The 18,400-nt window shown below is 39.4% G+C and overlaps 1 protein-coding gene across 1 annotated transcript in view; it reads left to right on the forward strand.

The window, feature by feature from the left end:
• Nucleotides 1-18,400, forward strand: part of ADAM23 (ADAM metallopeptidase domain 23) — a 171,887-nt gene that overhangs the window by 49,347 nt on the left and 104,140 nt on the right. Inside the window, exons 4-9 of the mRNA XM_065413052.1 lie at nt 5,797-5,860; nt 10,123-10,205; nt 11,637-11,700; nt 15,627-15,699; nt 16,409-16,488; nt 17,628-17,693. Of these exons, the coding sequence (XP_065269124.1) occupies nt 5,797-5,860; nt 10,123-10,205; nt 11,637-11,700; nt 15,627-15,699; nt 16,409-16,488; nt 17,628-17,693 (430 nt within the window). The remainder of the gene's footprint in view (nt 1-5,796; nt 5,861-10,122; nt 10,206-11,636; nt 11,701-15,626; nt 15,700-16,408; nt 16,489-17,627; nt 17,694-18,400) is intronic.

Genomic DNA, 18,400 nt, shown 5'->3' on the forward strand with positions numbered 1-18,400 from the left:
CAAGCCAGGGGAGCAGGAGCAGGGTGGATCCCAGTGGTTTGGACAGCTTCCTGTTCCTGCTGCTGGCTTACGTAAGGCCAGTGGACCAATCTGCTGCTCTGGGACTCTGCTAATAGGACCTCAGGGATGGAGCTTCAAAATGAGGCCAGGCTTCATGGGTCCTGGATAAGCAGTAGTCAGCAGGCCACCAAGTGGAGGGTTGGAGCATGGCTGCTTCTGAGGACCTGGATTCGAGGCCCCATGGCTCATGACAGCACCCCTCCCCTAGGGGTGCCCTCTGGGCCTAGGTTTCTCAGGGTGCTTCTATGGATGAGGATGGGAGCATGAATATTCTCAGCTGGCTTGCAGGTGCATTCCTCTGCGCCATAACCTTCCCAGTTGATCAGGTACCACAATTTACCCTGCTTGACCTTAGAATTGAGAACTTCATGGACAATGTATTCTTCCTGACCTGTGGAGGTGGTGATTGGGCTCTCTGGAACAATGTGTTCTCAGTGTAGGGTTTTAGGAGTGAGACATGGACTATGGGGTGGACTGTAAGGGATTAAGGGAGCTAGAGCTTGAAGGTGATCGGGTTGATTTGTCGCCGAATCTGGTGAGGGCCAAGGAACTGGTGGTCTAGTTTCCAAGAGGGTCTGTCTGTACAGAGGTGTTCTGTAGAAAGCCATACCTTTTGTCCTACAGACTAGACAGGGCCTTGTTGCCTATCATTGTCTGCATGCTTTTTGTAGTCCTTCTTTTCCTTCTCAGGGTGTCCTTTCACCTCTTCTTGGATGTGTTGTATAGGTCGAAGGCTGATGGATTAGGGAAGGAGGTCGGTAATTGTGGATGAAATTGAGGGCGGTACCTATAGTTGACAAAGAAGGGGCTGTGGCCTGTGGATGCGTGGTCTGCATTATTATATGAGAACTTGGCATGTGATAATACTGATAAGACCAGTCATCCTGGTTAGTGTAGCATCATAGGTATTGCTCTGGCATCTGGTTGATTCATTCCATTTGGCAATTCAACTGAGGGTGGTAGGCAGAGGACAGGTGCATGTAGACAATTAATAGGCACAGAGCCTTGTGCCAGAAGCAGATAGTGAACTAGGGATCCCAATCAGAGATGACTAGGGCCCTACCAAATTCACGGTTCACTTTGGTAAATTTCACAGTCCTAGGATTTTAAAAAATGTACATTTCATGTTTTCAGATATTTAAATCTGAAATTTCACTGTGTTATAACTGTGGGGGTCCTGACCCAAAGGGAGATCGTGGGGGTATGTGTATCGCAAGGCAATTGGAGGCGGTCACGGTATTGCCATCCTTACTTCTGTGCTTCTGCTAGTGGTGAGTCTGCCTTCAGAGTTGGGCTCCCAGCCAGCAGCCGTGAAACTTCCTGCAGCTGGAGGAGTTCCCAGAGGTGGGTCTAATCTGGCCCCGGGAGCAGCCTGTGCAGGGGAAAAGAAAGTCCTGTCCCTCCCCAGCCTCAGTGGCACTAGCGGCTAGAGCCCAGCGCACAGAAGGAGCCCCCAGCTGGGGTGCCCCAGCCCATTCCTTCCCCAGCTCCAGGCTCAGCACTTGGGGGCTAAAGGAGCCTGGGGCTGGCTGTGCAGGGGGGCGTTACCACAGCACCCCCCTGACCCCAGCGCTTTGGGCGGTTGCCCACCCATAAGGCCAGCCATGCCCCCACAAAAGTGATGACCCCCCCAATACCATGCCACCCTCGCTTCTGCGCTGCTGCTGGTGGTGGCACTGCCTTTAGAGCTGTGCGTCTGGCCAGAAACCACTGCTCTCCAGCTGCCCAGCTCTGTGCTGCCTTCAGAAGTAAGGGTGTCAATACTGCGACCCTCCTACAATAGCCAGATTTCATGAGGGAGACCAGATTTCATTGTTCATGATGTGTTTTTTCATGGTAGGGCCCTAGAGATGAAATGATCCGGGAGGCCATGAAGATAGACTGCTTTGTTTATCCGGAGCCGAGCAGTTTTCCCAGTGGAGGGGAATCCCATGCAAGGGAATGAAGTGAGCGATTTTCTAAAAGCAATCCACTACTGTCAGGATGGTCGTGAAATCACTGGATTTTGGTAGTTTCACCAGAAAATCAAAGGAAATGGCCTCCCAGGACCGAGAAAGTGTTTCCTCAGGGTTTCTGGAATGGGATCTTGGTGTGAGCACACACCTGGCAGGAAGCAACAACAGTTTCTATTGTGGGGCATATAAGATGGTTGATATCGACTGAAGAAAGCCCTGGGCTGGGCTATGGCCTTCCAGCAGAGTCAGTCTAAAATGTCTCCTGTCAGTAGGCTGATTACTAAGGTCACCTTGAACTGGTCAGAGGTATAAATCAGGAACAGAATGTGGCATTGGTTCATGAAGCCTCAGAACCACCAGCAGTTCCCATCGAACCTTTCAGGCAAGGGTTTCTCAGGCTCCTGTTCAGGGCAGGGCACTGCAGGTGGTGCTTGCAGCACAGCATTCTCAGCACTAAGCTGCTTCACTTGCTCCTGCTGCTGCTGGTTTCCCCCATCAGCTGTGCAGCTTGGGCCTGCAGTGATTGATTATCTGCCTAGAGGTGGAAGGCCCATTCGAATGAGCCACAGAAGGATCCTCTGGGTCCTGGGTAAGCAGTAGTCAGGCCAAGTGAAGGGTTGGAGCATGGCTGCTCCTGTGAACCCTGCGGACTTGGGTTCAAGGCCTGTGGATCATGACACAGAGAAGACAATCAACAAGATTCACACTTGAATCAACCAAAGCTTCAGGAGCACTTCCCATTAGGCTGGCTTTCCAAATGGCAAGTCTCATAGTCTTGTGCACAGGATTACTTCCTGAGATCAGTTTACATATGAGGAAACTGATGAGGTTTATGCTCCAGGTCTAGAATCACTCTACAAATGTAATGAATGAGAAGGTTTGGGTTCCCAACAGTTTGATATTCCATTAAATGGTAGTTCTAGAAATCCAGTCTGACTGTAAAGACAGAATTCACTATTCCAAATAAAAAAATCACCAAAATGGATGTGATCAGGAATACCTTATAGCTGAGGGAACTTGGTCCAGCTCAGATAGGAAACACGTACATTTCTTAGCATTGAGGACAGCCCTTCTGGCCTTTCAGAGTACAGTAGAACCTCAGAGTTACGACCACCTCGGGAATGGTGGTTGTTCATAACTCTGAAATGTTCATAACTCTGAACAAAACGTTATGGTTGTTCTTTGAAATGTTTACAACTGAACATTAACTTAATGCAGTTTTGAAACTTTACTTTGCAGAAGAAAAATGCTGCTCCCCCCCCCTTTTTTTTAGTAGTTTATGTTTAACTGTATACTGTATTTGGTTGATTTTTTGTTTGTTTGTTTTTGTCTCTGCTGCTGCCTAATTGCGTACTTCCCGTTCCAAATGAGGTGTGTGGTTGACTGGTCAGTTCGTAACTCTGTTGTTTGTAACTCTGAGGTTCTACTGTAGGATATGAAGCATTTACATTCTATTCATGGCACTAAAGGAGGATGAGTCTTTCAGGATTAGGAATCATGTCTTGATCTTTCTTGGATGGGGCCTGAATCATGTGATTCAGGCATATACTGCTCTTCCTGTTGAGCCCTAGAATTCAATAGATCCATTATTTTCTTTGTAACAAAATCTGCTTCATAGTCATCACTACCTCTGCTAGTAGAATATGTGAAGAACAGTACTCTGTGTATTACATGATGAAAAGATAATACTCCCTGGCTTAATAGTCAAGGTCCTTTCATACTTGCCAAGAATGTGTCTTCCCTTCATGTTGCCCAGATCCAAAACATCTGCAATGGACACATTCTTTGGTAGAGAAAATCTGCAGAGTTGCAGTTTGGGCCTCATTTGTTACGTTTCTGAGACACTACAAACTGAATTTATAAGCCTTTGCATATGTATCCTGTGCGAAGAGAGTGCTCTGGCCAGTAGGCCCAGATGATGACCAGATTCTGCATTCCCGTGAGCTGTGCTTAGGAGAGGCAGATGGAGTAAGGGGCACCTTTTGGTCTTCCTCTATATTTGGATCAAGTACCTGCCTCACCCTGACGTAACTGAGAGTAGTAATTAAACGTCCTATCTAAATTCTGTCCTCATTTGGCAGCAGTGACAGAGCCCATAGATCAGCGTTCAAGGCAGAATGTGGAATGAGACTGGTCAGTGCCATAACAGCAAGCATTTGAAAGAAAGCAAAAACTTATTACAGATGCCCTAAGTTAAAATACTCCCAGTTTGGAGAACAAATGACACTACAATGTGATACATTCAAGAAGGGACTGAGGGTAGCAATGTTGCAGAAGCTGCTGATTGCATACACCAGTAGAGTTTTGGTAGAAACTGAACAAGGGTACATCCAATTAGAAAAAGAATTATTGGCTGCGGTGTTGGGGTAGAGTGATTCTACCAATATGGTCACCCTGTAAAATAGTACAATCAGACCACAAACCGCTAGAGACAGTTATGTTTAAGCCTCTCCATAGTGATTCAAAAAGGTTGCAGTGCATATTGATGTCCCTCCAGCACTAGTAAGATACACTACTCAGATACTATCTAGGCTGTTTGCCTGTGTTGTCTGGCACAGTGAGGCGGGAACATGTGCCAGGCATTGGGGAGATGCTAGCACTGGGAAACAGTGCAAGATGATCAGGATGCTGTCCATCAATATGATGCACTGTTTCACATAATTTGCATAACTGAGCATGTGAGAAGTGCTATAAACATATGTTTAAGTGCTTTACTTTATCAGGGCCAAAGTGCCCAAAGTCTTGTTGGATTGAGCTCTAACTCGTTGTGGTTGGGGCATTGAAATGGTCCCAGATATGTAGAGACCGAGACAAAGGCTAGTGGAGATAGGAGAATACCCATTTATGGTTCCCTGCTTATCTGCTGGGCAGTGACAGCAGGCAGTCTGGGAACACCAGGACCAATGCCACTCCCACTCCCCCAAACACTACATGAAGCAGAAGCCTCTCTTTCCATGAGTGGAGCCAGCCCTCTGGCACCCAAGTGCTGAGTCTTCAGCTGTCGGAGTAGCCAGCATGTTTCCACTATACCCACGATCCCCTCTAGTATTAGGGCTGTGTTTTATTTTTTTTTCTCATCTCTTTGACAGAATGGGGACTTTTGCAGAGGGAGAAGGAGTTTTCAGGCAAGGAAGTGTGGGAAGGATAAAGGGTGAGATTGAGTTGAGTTGAGTCCTGCCAGGATATTAGAGGCTTTGAAAAGAAATGTTAAAAGTGTTACTAAAATAGTTTGAGTTTGTAGATGAAGGTTGAGTAAAGAACTAATATAATAGATAGGAAGAGGGGTGATTAAGGTTAATAGATAATCAATAATATGTTTTTTCTCTCTATAGACTTCAAGCTCTTGGGACAGGCACTGTATCTGTGTGTTACTTTGATATGAATAATAAATATAATACTTATTTGAAAACAATAATGAAACTAACCATACATTGGTCAGTTAGATCCAGTGGAAACAAAACTCATAGAGTCAATTTATATTCATTTTAATTACTGTATACATTAAAAGCAAATTAAATCATACTAATGTAAGACTAACATAATGGAAATTCAGCCAGTGAGTCAAATTCCCCAAAGTCTAAAGTCTTTCTTGCCTCAAAATGCAATAGCAAGCCATTTTCTGGAGACAGCTTTCTTGATTCTTTTAATTTACTAGGTTAGAAAAAAATGATTCAAGGATTTCAGCTAAAATGATAAAATTACAGTGATTACATCTACATTTTTTGTTTCTGTTTTTAAGAAATACCATACAAAATCTTTCTTTTTTGTTTTTTTTTTACAGTGATTTGTTATCCTCTGATTATGTGGAGATTCACTATGAAGATGGAAAACCACAATTTTCTAAGGTACTATATCTATTAAATAAGAGAGACTTATTCTCCCCTCCCCCCATACAATGATAATGCAGTAAAACACAAACTTTCTGTGTTGTTTACAATATTTATCAAATACCAAAAGGCATTTACCACATATATCAAGGAATTGTGATCTCGTCTAGTTGATGAAGATTCTTCAGCAGATGACAGGAGAAAAATTGTAATATGTGTGGGCAATTAGCTGCAAATGAAAGTGCCAAAGATGAAAGCTACAGTTTCTAAAGTATATTTTTTTCAGTTGCTCCCACACTAGAGGACACAATCACTAAATTCTTCATTAAACATTTACTTCACATAAACATAACACTTCGCATAAAGTGCAAGGCTAAGTTGTAATGGGAAGTCAGTAAACACACTTGCAATGGCTTTTCTTTGCAAGAGTTTTTATAAAACCACGAATCAGAAAAAAAAAAAAAAAACGGAGTGAAATTCACCCTTCTTCAGAATGTCAGCAGAAAGCCTATGCACCGCTTAAGTTCTCAAATTAGAGCTGAAGTAGAATTTAAGCAGTGCATAGGCTTTGGACAGAGATAAATTTCGCCCCTGAGAGAGAGGATTGCATGACCTAGTCCTTTGAGGAGACAGGGGAACAAAAATAGGTATGTTTTTGTTTGATTTAGATAGCACAAGGGATGATTACTATATTACTGGGATGTAGAATAGCAGAAAGAAAGGACGGATATAAAATAAATGTTAAGGCAAGAATGTCTTTGTTTAAGTTAACTGAGCTCTTAGACTTTTAAAATCGCTATAAATGCCAGAGTATCGTAGAAGTTGCAAGTCACTATTCATGAAACTTGTCTCTGTTCAGAGGGCCAGAAGGATAGCACAACATGTGAGTCTTACTTTTACGCCCTCAAAACCAGGGTGAATTTCACACTTTATGTGGTTGCTATTTGTCCAGTTGCTGTATGTCCATTTTCTTAATCTGCCCTCCTCATTGGGGATCTTAAGTAGAGTTCAAATATAGTAGCTTTTATTCTAATGTATCAATTTATACCCTGTTCGTTGGAAAAAATAATTTCATGCAGTATATCAAGGGAATTGCTTAGTTGTGTTAAGACATTACTCAGGAGAGCAGGCAAAAATGCTAAAGGAAGCAAGAAAACAATCCCTTCTGGCTTTTACACAGACTCGAGCAACTGTCAGCTGCAGCACCAGCTAGGAGCACTGCGGTTGCTGAATCATGAGTCTAACTGGAGGATTATATTAGAACTTTAGACTCAGCAAATGGGCCACCTTTGCATGCTGCAGTAATTAGATCCAAACTTTCTGAAGGATATTTTCTGAGTTGATTGACTTAGAAACACTAATAGTGCTCTTGAGGTCACATGGTCCACAAGAGGCATAATTAACAGAAGTAAAGAAAATATACTTCTTTAGGGATTTTTTAATCTGCTCAGTCTTATTTAGATATATTTGATGAATGGCAAACTGTTTATTTCTCGTTGACTATAGAGAAGTGAAATCTCGATGAAACCATCTCTTTCTAGAACTACAGTATATAGCTTTATTATAGGGATGAAAATAACCAGGACCAAATTGTGATCTCCTCACTCCGATGAGTAATCTTATTAAATTTCTTGGAACTACTTGTGTTAGTAAAATAATCACAATTTAGCTCTTAGGAAGAACTGTTTAAATAAGCCTAGTTCCATAAACTCCAGAATACAGGCCAGTGCATAACGCATATATGGGTAACTGTCGTGTAACAATGGTTATTTACTTAATTTTATTAGAATACATGAACTTAATTGTGCACAGTAAAGGTTCTGCTATACTTGTTCCAGATTCTGAACAGAACATTTCATAAAGTAAACAAGATACAAATTGCTGCTGCTGTTTACAGTTCACTAAAAAGTATTATATGCCTGGTGATTCCTTAGGGTACATGGTAGGTTAGAACAATTGGAAGAAGCAGTGTGACTGCACTGTATTTACACTTTTCTCAATAAAACTATTGCAAGCACTTTTTTTTCACTTTTTTGATTATAGCTAGGATTGTTATTGACAGATATTAAAGGCCAGGTTCTTAACGATGTAGATCAGCATGAATCCATTGCCTTTAGTGGAACTACATTGACATGCACTAGCTGAGGATCTGGCATTGAAAGCTTCTAAATTCTTCAGCACTTTCTCTTACATGTTCACTCTCTTTAAAAATTTAAATTGAGACTAATGTTTTCAATGTAAGTATATAAGGCCTGAATGGTTTCTAGGTTTGCTCTTGCTGCCAGCCTTCTAATAATAAAAATCAAGTGCACTGTACTTGTTTACTGAATTGAACTATTCACATGAAATTAAATTCTGCCACCCTTATTCACAATGAACAGTCTCTTAAGCCTCTAGCAGTCCCATCAAAAAATGACTCGCGTGGCTCACTGTAATTTAGGGATTAGTAATTTTGCTATTCAGTAGTAAGGATAGAATTAGATTTTAAGCCTGTCAAACTATAGATAAGGGATATAGATTTTGTTCTAGTAATGTGTTGGTATTTTTGCAGTTGCCTAAAGTATAGAATCCATAGGGTACTCTAAAGGTTTTAATTTTTCTTTTCAAAGACTTGACTACTTACAGTCAAAATTAAATATTTATTAATACCACAGTGCTGCTCTACTTTCACAGCATACAGAAATTAAATAGAAAGGATTTGGGACAAGGAAGAAGACCATTTATATATTGTCACGGAGACTGTGTTTTTTAACACCAAAGAATATTTTGACAATATTTCTGTCATTTATTTCTATCTCTGTTGCTGGCTCCCATATTTCCCTCTTGCTTATTATGTCATTCTGCTTCTAGTGGGGTTTCTTTTTGTCCCCTGAGTTTATTTGATATTCTCCAACAATAAAAGGTCTTAATTTCCAGCTAAGATTACTCAATTTTATCTTGCCTTTATTCAGGCCCTGCAAATTTGGGAAGAAACTTCTTACATCCTCCCCATCACTGGGCACCCAAATTAGGGGCAAGCACAATCTGTCCACATATTTTATACGTTATGCCATGGAAGAGGCCTGGGTCCAGTCTTTGAAGAGTGACAGTAGAAGTGCCTCATTTCCAGAGCACCATTCTGTGCATGGAATGAGGCAGTGCTCCTATGGAAATAGTAGTATGTATTAGTGTAGTTAAAACTGTGTACTAATTGGAGCTGATCAGGAAGTGCTAAAAAAAATTTCAGAAATTTTCTGATGGGAAAAAAAGTTCTGTTTATGTGAGAGGAAGTAGATGGTGGCAAAATAGGTGATGGAGACTGTGCACATGTTCATCAATGAAATTGAAGAAATAGTGCTGTTTGGCCATGATTATGGCAGAGCTGAAGGAGAACAGAACAAATTTGTCGTGGATGAAGCTCATATAGTCATTTCTTGTCTTGCTTCTTGCTTCCCCTCGTGTGTGAAGGTTAACTATTTACTCTGTAAGTTCTCTGAGGCATGGACTTTGCATTCATATCTGTCTATGAAGTGCCCAACATACTTGTGTCTCTTTACTAATATATTTTATTTAAGGTCTGGGTTTTGTCTCAGTATGGTCTACTGATATGTACAAATATCATCTTCTTAGTCAAATGATCTGCTCCTTGTTTGTTTTACAATCACGTCTTTTAATATGTCAAAATCAAGTTTTTACTTGTGTTTACCTCAGTTTGCATAGTAGAGACAATACAGTTCTGAGTTTTTGAGCTGGATTTTCTTCCTTAGTCATGCATCAACAACCATATTGTTTAATTAAAGTTCCCATTATATAAAGTTTCATTCTTGAAGACTTTTTAACAAGACAACCTTAAATTTGACTTTCAGATTCCAGGCAGAGCTGATGTGGGTTACTGTTTAAAAAAAAAAAAAAAAAAAGGACTTGTAATTTCAACAGTTTTGATCTGGCCATCACTGAGAAATCATAAATATGGACCCCCATAATACCACATCTAAAGAATAATTTTTGAAAGGGAAATTGCTCTTTAAGGAAACAAAATAATTAATGGCATTGTGAGTTTAAGTAAGGAAAGACCAATCTTTGCTATGGCTGGAAGCCAGATATAAATAAGTAATGTACTTTTGTCTAGGCACAGTATATTTTCCCCCTTATTAGTGATGAGGAGACTCAGTGGTTGTTAATGTAACGGACTCTTTCCTCTAAATTTCTTCACTTGGTGTGTAGGATCAATTTTTCAGTTAGAATTAAATGATAATTAAATGATAATTTAATGTATTTATTTTTTTCTTTAACATCTTTAGGGTGGAGAGCACTGTTACTATCATGGAAACATCAGAGGTGTCCAAAACTCCAAAGCTGCCCTTTCAACATGTAATGGACTTAAGTGAGTGCAAATCTTCATTCCTCCAAAGAGACCATATTAACTGCTTGCTACTCTTGGATTCCTGTCCTTGGGTCTCATCTCTTGGCATGAGACAGACTGAAATTCTCCAAGCTTTCAAAGATTTTTGGCATCCTGAGGTACAGGCAGACCAGTCTTGTTTCAAGAATAGTGGCTAGTATCTCAATGACTCCTCTAGAGTATTCTCTGTGAACGCCTTGCTGACCATGCTCAGCTAAGGAGTTTCTCATTGGCATTGCAGTTTTTTAAACTGCTTATATCCTCCGCCCTGTCTATGGATTTTAGCTTTTGATTGATAGCTTCTCTGTATCTTCTGATTTTTTTTTCTATTCCCTTTAGTTCTTCAGTGTTCTGCAGTTTCTTCCTCAAGACAGGTTCAGGACTGGAATAGTAGAAATGTTCTGTGTCAGGAGTGAGGTGCATTGGCAAGACAAAGTGGGGAAGCTTGTACAGTACAGAGCCTACCTTCTGTATACTTGGCTTTAACCACTGCTATTAATTAATTTTTTAAGCACCAGGGATACTAGAAATTTTTGGTGCTGTCTAGCGAAACCCTTGCAGATTGTAAATACTTAGAAATAAATTAATCAAGGTGGCTGATTAAAACAAATAAGAGATCAGAAATATGAACAAAAATCAGACTTCAGCTCTTCACATTACTACAACAGTTCTCAAACTGTGGGTTGGGACTCCAAAGTGGGTCGTAACCCCGTTTTAATGGGGTTGCCAGGGCTGGCGTTGGACTTGTTGGGCCCGGGGCTGAAGCCAAAGTCAGAGCCCTACCACCCAGGGCTGAAGCCAAAGCCCAAGGGCTTCATCGCTGGGTAGTGGGGCTGAAGCCCTCAAGCTTTGGTCCCCCTACCCCAGGTAGTGGGGCTTGGGCTTTGGTTCCCCTTTATGGGGTCGTGCAGTAATTTTTGTTGTCATAAAGGGGTCGCGGTGCAATGAAGTTTGAGAAACCCTGCATTACTATGATTCCAGTACAGTCATACCAGGAATTATAATTTTGAAAAATCAGTCTTTTGATTATTATTTTTGATGTAAATAAATAATGTAAGATAGTATATGGCCAGTAGCTCTTTGTTGATTATGTGTATATAACTCAGCTGTGTTTGTTGTCTTCTGCATATTAATTGGTGTTTTAGGAACGACCAAGATCAGAGCTTGACTCTTTCCATTGTTGTGTCAAGTATTCCATTACCAAGGATCCTGTCTAGCACAAAATTGATTTTGCAGATGTGCATCACTACTATATTTTGCCAGTTACCACTGGAATTTTTTATGATGGCTTGTTCACTAGTTTTAAATAGTACAATTGGATTTATTTGACCAAAGACCATTTGTTGGATTAAAATTATTCCTTAGTACTTGTATTGGTCCTAAATCTCTTCCTTTTTCTTTCTAATGTTCCAGTGGCATGTTTGAAGATAGCACCTATGTGTACTTCATAGAACCAATGGATCTGACCCACAGTGCAGTAAGTTTATACTGATTTGTAATTTTTTAGGTTTTGTTTGTTACAGGGATGCCTAAATGTCAGTATGTTTCTTACAAGTAACTTGCAAATCTGAATTATTAAAGATTTATTTTTAATTCCATGTTTTAACTTGAATTTTCTAATCTTAAATTCACTTTAGATTTGGGAATAGGCCATTCATGTTGGTGGCTTCTAAGGGCTTATTCCCATGGTGAATGATTTGTAGACTATAAAAGTGTTTACCAATTTCCTCTACTGTCTGAGCTAGTGAATTTGATCCTTTCACTGACTTGGTGAAAACCTATGTTTTGCAGCTGAGGTCAGGCACTCCATACAGAGTACCACAGCTGGGTAGTTATCACAGAGGATTGTAGTGCCTGTATGTAATGGCTCTGATACAAATAGATGAATAAATTGGATCAGGGTTTAGGAATATATTTACCCAAATATCTTATTCACACTCTGAACCTGTTCTACTTAACTTGTGGCTCTCTTTAAGTATAGTATGTTTGTACTGTTGCTCCTGAAGGCATTGATGTAAACAGAGCTGACTATACTTCAAAGGCTAGTTTACAAATTTCAGCACAATAGACCAGGAATGTTTCTCCTGTGGGATACTTCTGCACTTGCATTTGATTTCCAAGAGACATTTTGGGGTTTTGGGTATCCAAGAGACATCAAGATGAGGATTTTCAGGCTTTGTATCTTGCCTGGCACCTCATCAGTGCATGATAAATTACACAAAGTGCTGTAATTCTAACTGGTTTCTTTTAAAACCTCTCTTGGTAACAGTAAACATGACAACAGAGTCCCGCAAAGGAACTGCAAGATTGTTAGTCTTTGTGTGATAAGTAAAGATGCTTCAGGTAATGTTAATCCTAGTTAGAATGATAGTGTGATGAGATGGGTCACAGAAACCCCGTTGGGACTGCCACCTGATGTGCTGAGACTACCTCTGAGCCCGTTTTCCCTGCCAGCTTGGGACTTCAGTACCCTGTCTTGCTGAGCCAGACATGTTAGCCTGATGCAAACACAGACCCAGGTCTGAACCACGTCCCCCAGAAGCTGCAGAATTAATTGAAAACAGCTTAAGAAGTGTTCTTGTCTCCAACACCCAGACACCCAGCTCCCAATGGGATCCAAACCCCAAATAAATCCATTTTACTCTGTATAAAGCTTATACAGGGTAAACTCATAAATTGTTCGCCCTCTATAACACTGATAGAGAGAGAGAGATGCACAGCTGTTTGCTCCCCCAGGTATTAGTCACTAACTCTGGGTTCAATAATAAGCAAAAGTGATTTTATTAAGTATAACAAGTAGAATTTAAGTGGTTCCAAGTAATAACAGACAGAACAAAGTAAGTTACCAAGCAAAATAAAACAAAAACATGCAAGTCTACGCCTAATACATTAAGAAACTGATTACAGATAAAATCTCACCCTCAGAGATGTTTCAATAAGTTTCTTTCACAGACTGGACTCCTTCCTAGTCTGGGCCCAATCCTTTCCTCTGGTACAGTCCTTGTTCCAGCTCAGGTGGTAACTAGGGGATTTCTCATGACTGCAGCCTCCTTTGTTCTGTTCCACCCCCTTATATAGCTTTGGCACAAGACGGGAATCTTTTGTCTCTCTGGGTCCCCACCCCACTGTCTAAATGGAAAAGCCCCAGGTTTAAGATGGATTCCAGTACCAGGTGACATGGTCACATGTCCTGTGAGACCCCAAGCCTTCATTCTTCCTGGCCTGACTCACAGGAAGCCTTGCAAGTAAACAGAGCCATTTACAACCAGTTGTCCTAGTTGATGGGAGCCATCAAGATTCCAAACCACCATTAATGGCCCACACTTTGCATAATTACAATAGGACCTCAGAGTTATATTTCATATTTCTAGTTTCAGATACAAGAATGATACATTTATACAAATAGGATGACCACACTCAGTAGATTATAAGCTTTGTAATGATACCTTACAGGAGACCTTTTGCATGAAGCATATTCCAGTTACATTATAGTCACACTCATTAGCATATTTCATAAAATCATATGGATTGCAATGTCACAGATAGTCCATTGGAAAATAATTTAGGAACCATTCAGTGTGGCAGCTGGAGCAAGGCTCCTTGTTACAAAGCTACATACTGTACTTAAATGTAACCTATATATGACACTGGCTATTGGTTGAAAACTAGGGTGACCAGACAGCAAGTGTGAAAAATCAGGACAGGGAGTGGGGGGTAATAGGAGCCTATACAAGAAAAAGCCCCAAATATCGGAACTGTTCCTATAAGATCGGGACATCTGGTCACCCTATTGAAAACTGACCATATGTTCACCATTGTGGATCTGGTAACCCCTCCTTAATTAGGAGACAGACAATTGGGAGATTATTCTCCTAGGACAGTAGAATTTCACTCTTCATGCTGACACTGTAGTACAGAGCTTGAGGCAATGGAAAGAAATAATTAGGGTTATTTTTAGACTTTGTACAATCACTGTAATTTATGGAAGATTTTAAAATATCTCCTCTGCCACCTCTGTGTGTCCAGGTGGAAGTTTTAAAGAGCATAGAGGATAGTTTTGGACAAGAGTATTGTTCTCAATAAAACTACTTTCTTCTATTGACCAAAATAAAATGTCTATAGGGAGATTTTCAGAGCCATAAATGGCAGTGAGGCACCCAACTTGAAAGTCAGTGCAAGTTAGGCACCTGATCTCCCGCTTTGTGCATAATACCTGAGATAGATGTCCACACCAGTTATCTGATTGCAAGCGATGATTTCATTGTTTGGTTGGTTAAGTCCTTTCGGATACCTTAGGAATGGAAGGCAGTATATGAAACTAAGTTGTATTTACTGTACATGTGCAGTTTGAATTTTTGAATATTTTACTTCCATGTTTTACACAAATCTCTCAGGAGTTGCACAAAAATAGCATTCTGTCTTTTCAAAAGCATTATTTGACAAGATCAGGTGATGGAATGACAAGGGAGAGGAGACAGAGATCCATGGGGCACATATCAAACTGTGATACTTTGAAATTTATCATTTTAAAAGGAGAAAACTTCAATATATTTATTCTTTTTTGTCCTATATATAGATTTACGGCACTGTGCATTAATTATGTTGAAAGAGACATAAATCTTACTGTTCTTTCTGTTGAGTTTCAATACAATTAAGTAGCTTGTCTTTGTGATTTATAATAGGCATATCTTTATTTTTGAGCAGGTGCAGTAAGACTGTATCTAGGTATATGTATATATGCAGAGAGTAGAATTTGGATTCTTGAGATAATACTTCATACTCTATTAATGTCTTCTCTCTGAGGGTCTCAAAGATATTTATAATCAATGAATTAATCCTTATGACACCTTTTGTAATATAGGTGATAAATAAATATTGTCCGTGTTTTAGATTAGGAAACTGAGGCAGAGCAGCCAAGTGATTTACCACACAGCCAGTCAGTAGATGAGGCAGAATTAGAAATAAAGAGGCAAGAAGCCTACCACCAATCCTAATGAGAGACTTGTCTCACCTCCTCTGGCCCTGGAGAAAGATACAGCATTGTTAATCAGGAGCTTGTAACCTGCTCTATTGTTACCCGGGGTTCTTTCAACCCAAAGTCTCCCTGTACACTATGAGAGAGTTCTCCAAATAAGGCCTTCTACAATTGAAGAGTACATCATACTGAATTGTGCAGGCTTTCATGTTTGGATTAATATTCTAAGAATCTAATGCGTAGAAGTTATCCTGGTAAAGTATACATAGCACCAATTTAAAGATATTACATTTATGTCAGTGGATATTACTATTTCCTTTTAGGGAAAAGAACAAGTAAGATGTCAATCTACTGTAATAAGTGCATCTTTCTTTTCATTTGGCATTGCTAATAAGTTGAAAATGTTTTTATACATTCTTTTTTTTTAGAAAAGCACAGGCAGGCCACACATCATCCAGAGGACTTTAGGAACACAAACATTGAAGCAAATGAAGAATGTTGGTATGTATTGGTTACATTATGTTTTCAGTAACAAAAATAATTTTAGTTGTAATGTAAATAGTTTGAGGTTCAGGTTAATGGCGCTTATGTTAAACTGCTGAACTTTTAGAAGAATAAGAAAAAAGATGACCATTATCAAGTTGACTTCTGTATACCAAGTTTATTATCATCACATTGAATTTCAGAAATGTTAAAATTGAACTGAAATGTTTTCACCTATCAAGACCTCATCACTAATACTTTAATCAGCTGATATTTTTTGGATGCTAGTGATTGACATCAACACATGAAAGAGAAAAAGCAAAACTGTATGGTCAGGTCTTAGCCTCTTTATGTCCCTTTTTAGTGCATTTTTAATTGTAATTTTAAATCTATTCACATACTTTGTTATTGATATGGGATCCTTAAAAGTTATGAATTTTAGAGAATGCTTTGCAATTCACCTCAAATATTTGTGAATTAGGTATTCTTAGTCCATTTCCCACTGGATAAGTGTCCACATCACAATGATTTCTAAAATGTTTTATCGAATGTTCTTAGGATTTCACTAAACTTTTTAACTTTTGAAATTTTCCAGCTTTAATTTAGGTATAGAGATATATTAATTAATCTCACTGTAAAGAGTTTCCATTCTTACAAGGATTTAAACTGCATGTTCTCCTGCATAAATGCTAAATTATGTAAGTTCTATTAATTTTATTTTCTTCAGAGACCGAATCTAGTTCTGAGTGGTCCTTCCTGTCTGAGTTACAGTGGCTCAGGAAAAGGAGAAGAAAGAGGGCCGTGAGTGTAAGTGTGACACTAAGTTTAGACCTCTGCAGTGCTGCATAAACTTCCAAATTCTTTAATTATAAGTGAGCATTGGTTCTTAGCAAACAAAATCCTTTGGACGCTTGAAACAAAGTTTAAAATATCTCTTTCATATTTTTATAATACAGTACTGTTTTCCACCAAATGATGCCATTATATTTGAACCTGAATCTACAGAATAAAATAGATATAGTTTATATAATGACAGCAATACCATGTACAGTTTGAACAGAAATTTGATAGTGAAAGTGTGATTAAAATTTCAATGATCCTTAAGGTCTGATACTATTGTGGACAGAGAACACCCCTGGATGAAGTCTGACTACTGTATAGATGCCCTCTCCTATGGTCACATGGCTCATGAAGTAGCATGGCCAAAGCCAAAAGTAACAAATTTGTGATCCAAAATTGGGTTGTTTAGGGAAAAAAAACATGGACAGTTCTCACAGTCTGCAATACACATTATAACTAGCAACAGAGGGTCCTGTGGCACCTTTAAGACTAACAGAAGTGATACTTGACATTATAACTAGTTTAGATTCATCAGTTTGGACTTCATTTTGTCTACATACATGTGCTTGTGTCTTGCTTTAGCTTTCATTAATATTAATTTGTACCCATTTGTCTATTTGAGATCAGCTTTCTCCTGGGATCATACAGCACAATGGGTGGGGTTTCAAACCCTACCTATTTTTAAAAAATCACTTTTTTCCTAGATCTAGTAAATATCGCAATGGAACAAGGGGTATGTTGTTTTCTGGGTCTTTCTAAACGCTAAGTTCTATGGAAACAATAGCCTTTTCTGAAAACATTGGACAAAGAGGTTTGGATCTGAATTTATTCTAAATGAAATGGTCCAGATCCTCAGCTGATGTAAATCCATGTAACTCCATTGAAGTTAATGGAGCTATGCCGATTTACACTAGTTGAAGAGCTTTCTCAGTTCTGGCAAACTTATTCACTTCGAGTAACATTTATGTGAGTAGTCCCGTTGAAGCCAGTGAGCGATACAAACTTGGCTCTCCCACTGCTACCAGATACCTAGGCCAGCTGCAGAGTTATTTTTAAAAATTACCATCACACTGTCATTTCTCACAATGTATTTTTAAATCCAACAGGCATCTCGTGGTATATTTGAAGAGATGAAATATCTAGAGCTCATGATTGTCAATGACCATAAAATGGTAAGGATATAGATTCAGTGGCAATCTTCCTTGTAATCTGATTCAGAAGGTGGTCCATACCTGACTGTCTAAGTTTCTATATCTGAGTACCTCACTCTCTGGCACAGATTTTTGGGTGTGGAGAGAGGATCTATACCCCTCCTTTGTAGCAAGATAAGGTAGCTTATGTGCAATGGGGAAAATAAATTACATCCTTTTAAGGGGTGTAGAAATCCTTTTAGAAATTTACTTCTCCCCGCAGAGCAAGACAGGAATAGGGTGACACGGTTCTGAGGAGTGTGTCTGAGGTACTGTACCCCCGGGGCTACCCCTTGCTAGTGCTAAGCTGAAAGACACAGTGTGGCCCATAGTAGTTAATAATACCGAGCATTTTAGACAGCATTTTGAATACTTAAAGTACTTTACAAACATTACCAAATTAATATATATTATTTATATTAGTGTTTTAATATGTATTATTAGTGTTGTATATATGTGTGTGTGTTTATATATATATAGATAAGATGTATGTTAACATATATTTAACTGTTAAGTGGCAGTACTGTTAGAATTTAAAAATTAAATTCCATCTTTTAAGGATTAAAGAAACAGGCTGAGACTGGTAGGACACAATTTAGAGTAAAAAGCTTTGCTATTTGGGCAGTAAGATATGCATGTGAAGCTATCTCTCTCTCTTTTTTTTCTCTTCTTCCTGGTAAATCCATGCT

Source organism: Emys orbicularis, chromosome 11 (assembly GCF_028017835.1).
Source record: "Emys orbicularis isolate rEmyOrb1 chromosome 11, rEmyOrb1.hap1, whole genome shotgun sequence".
NCBI classification, from domain to species: Eukaryota; Metazoa; Chordata; order Testudines; family Emydidae; genus Emys; species Emys orbicularis.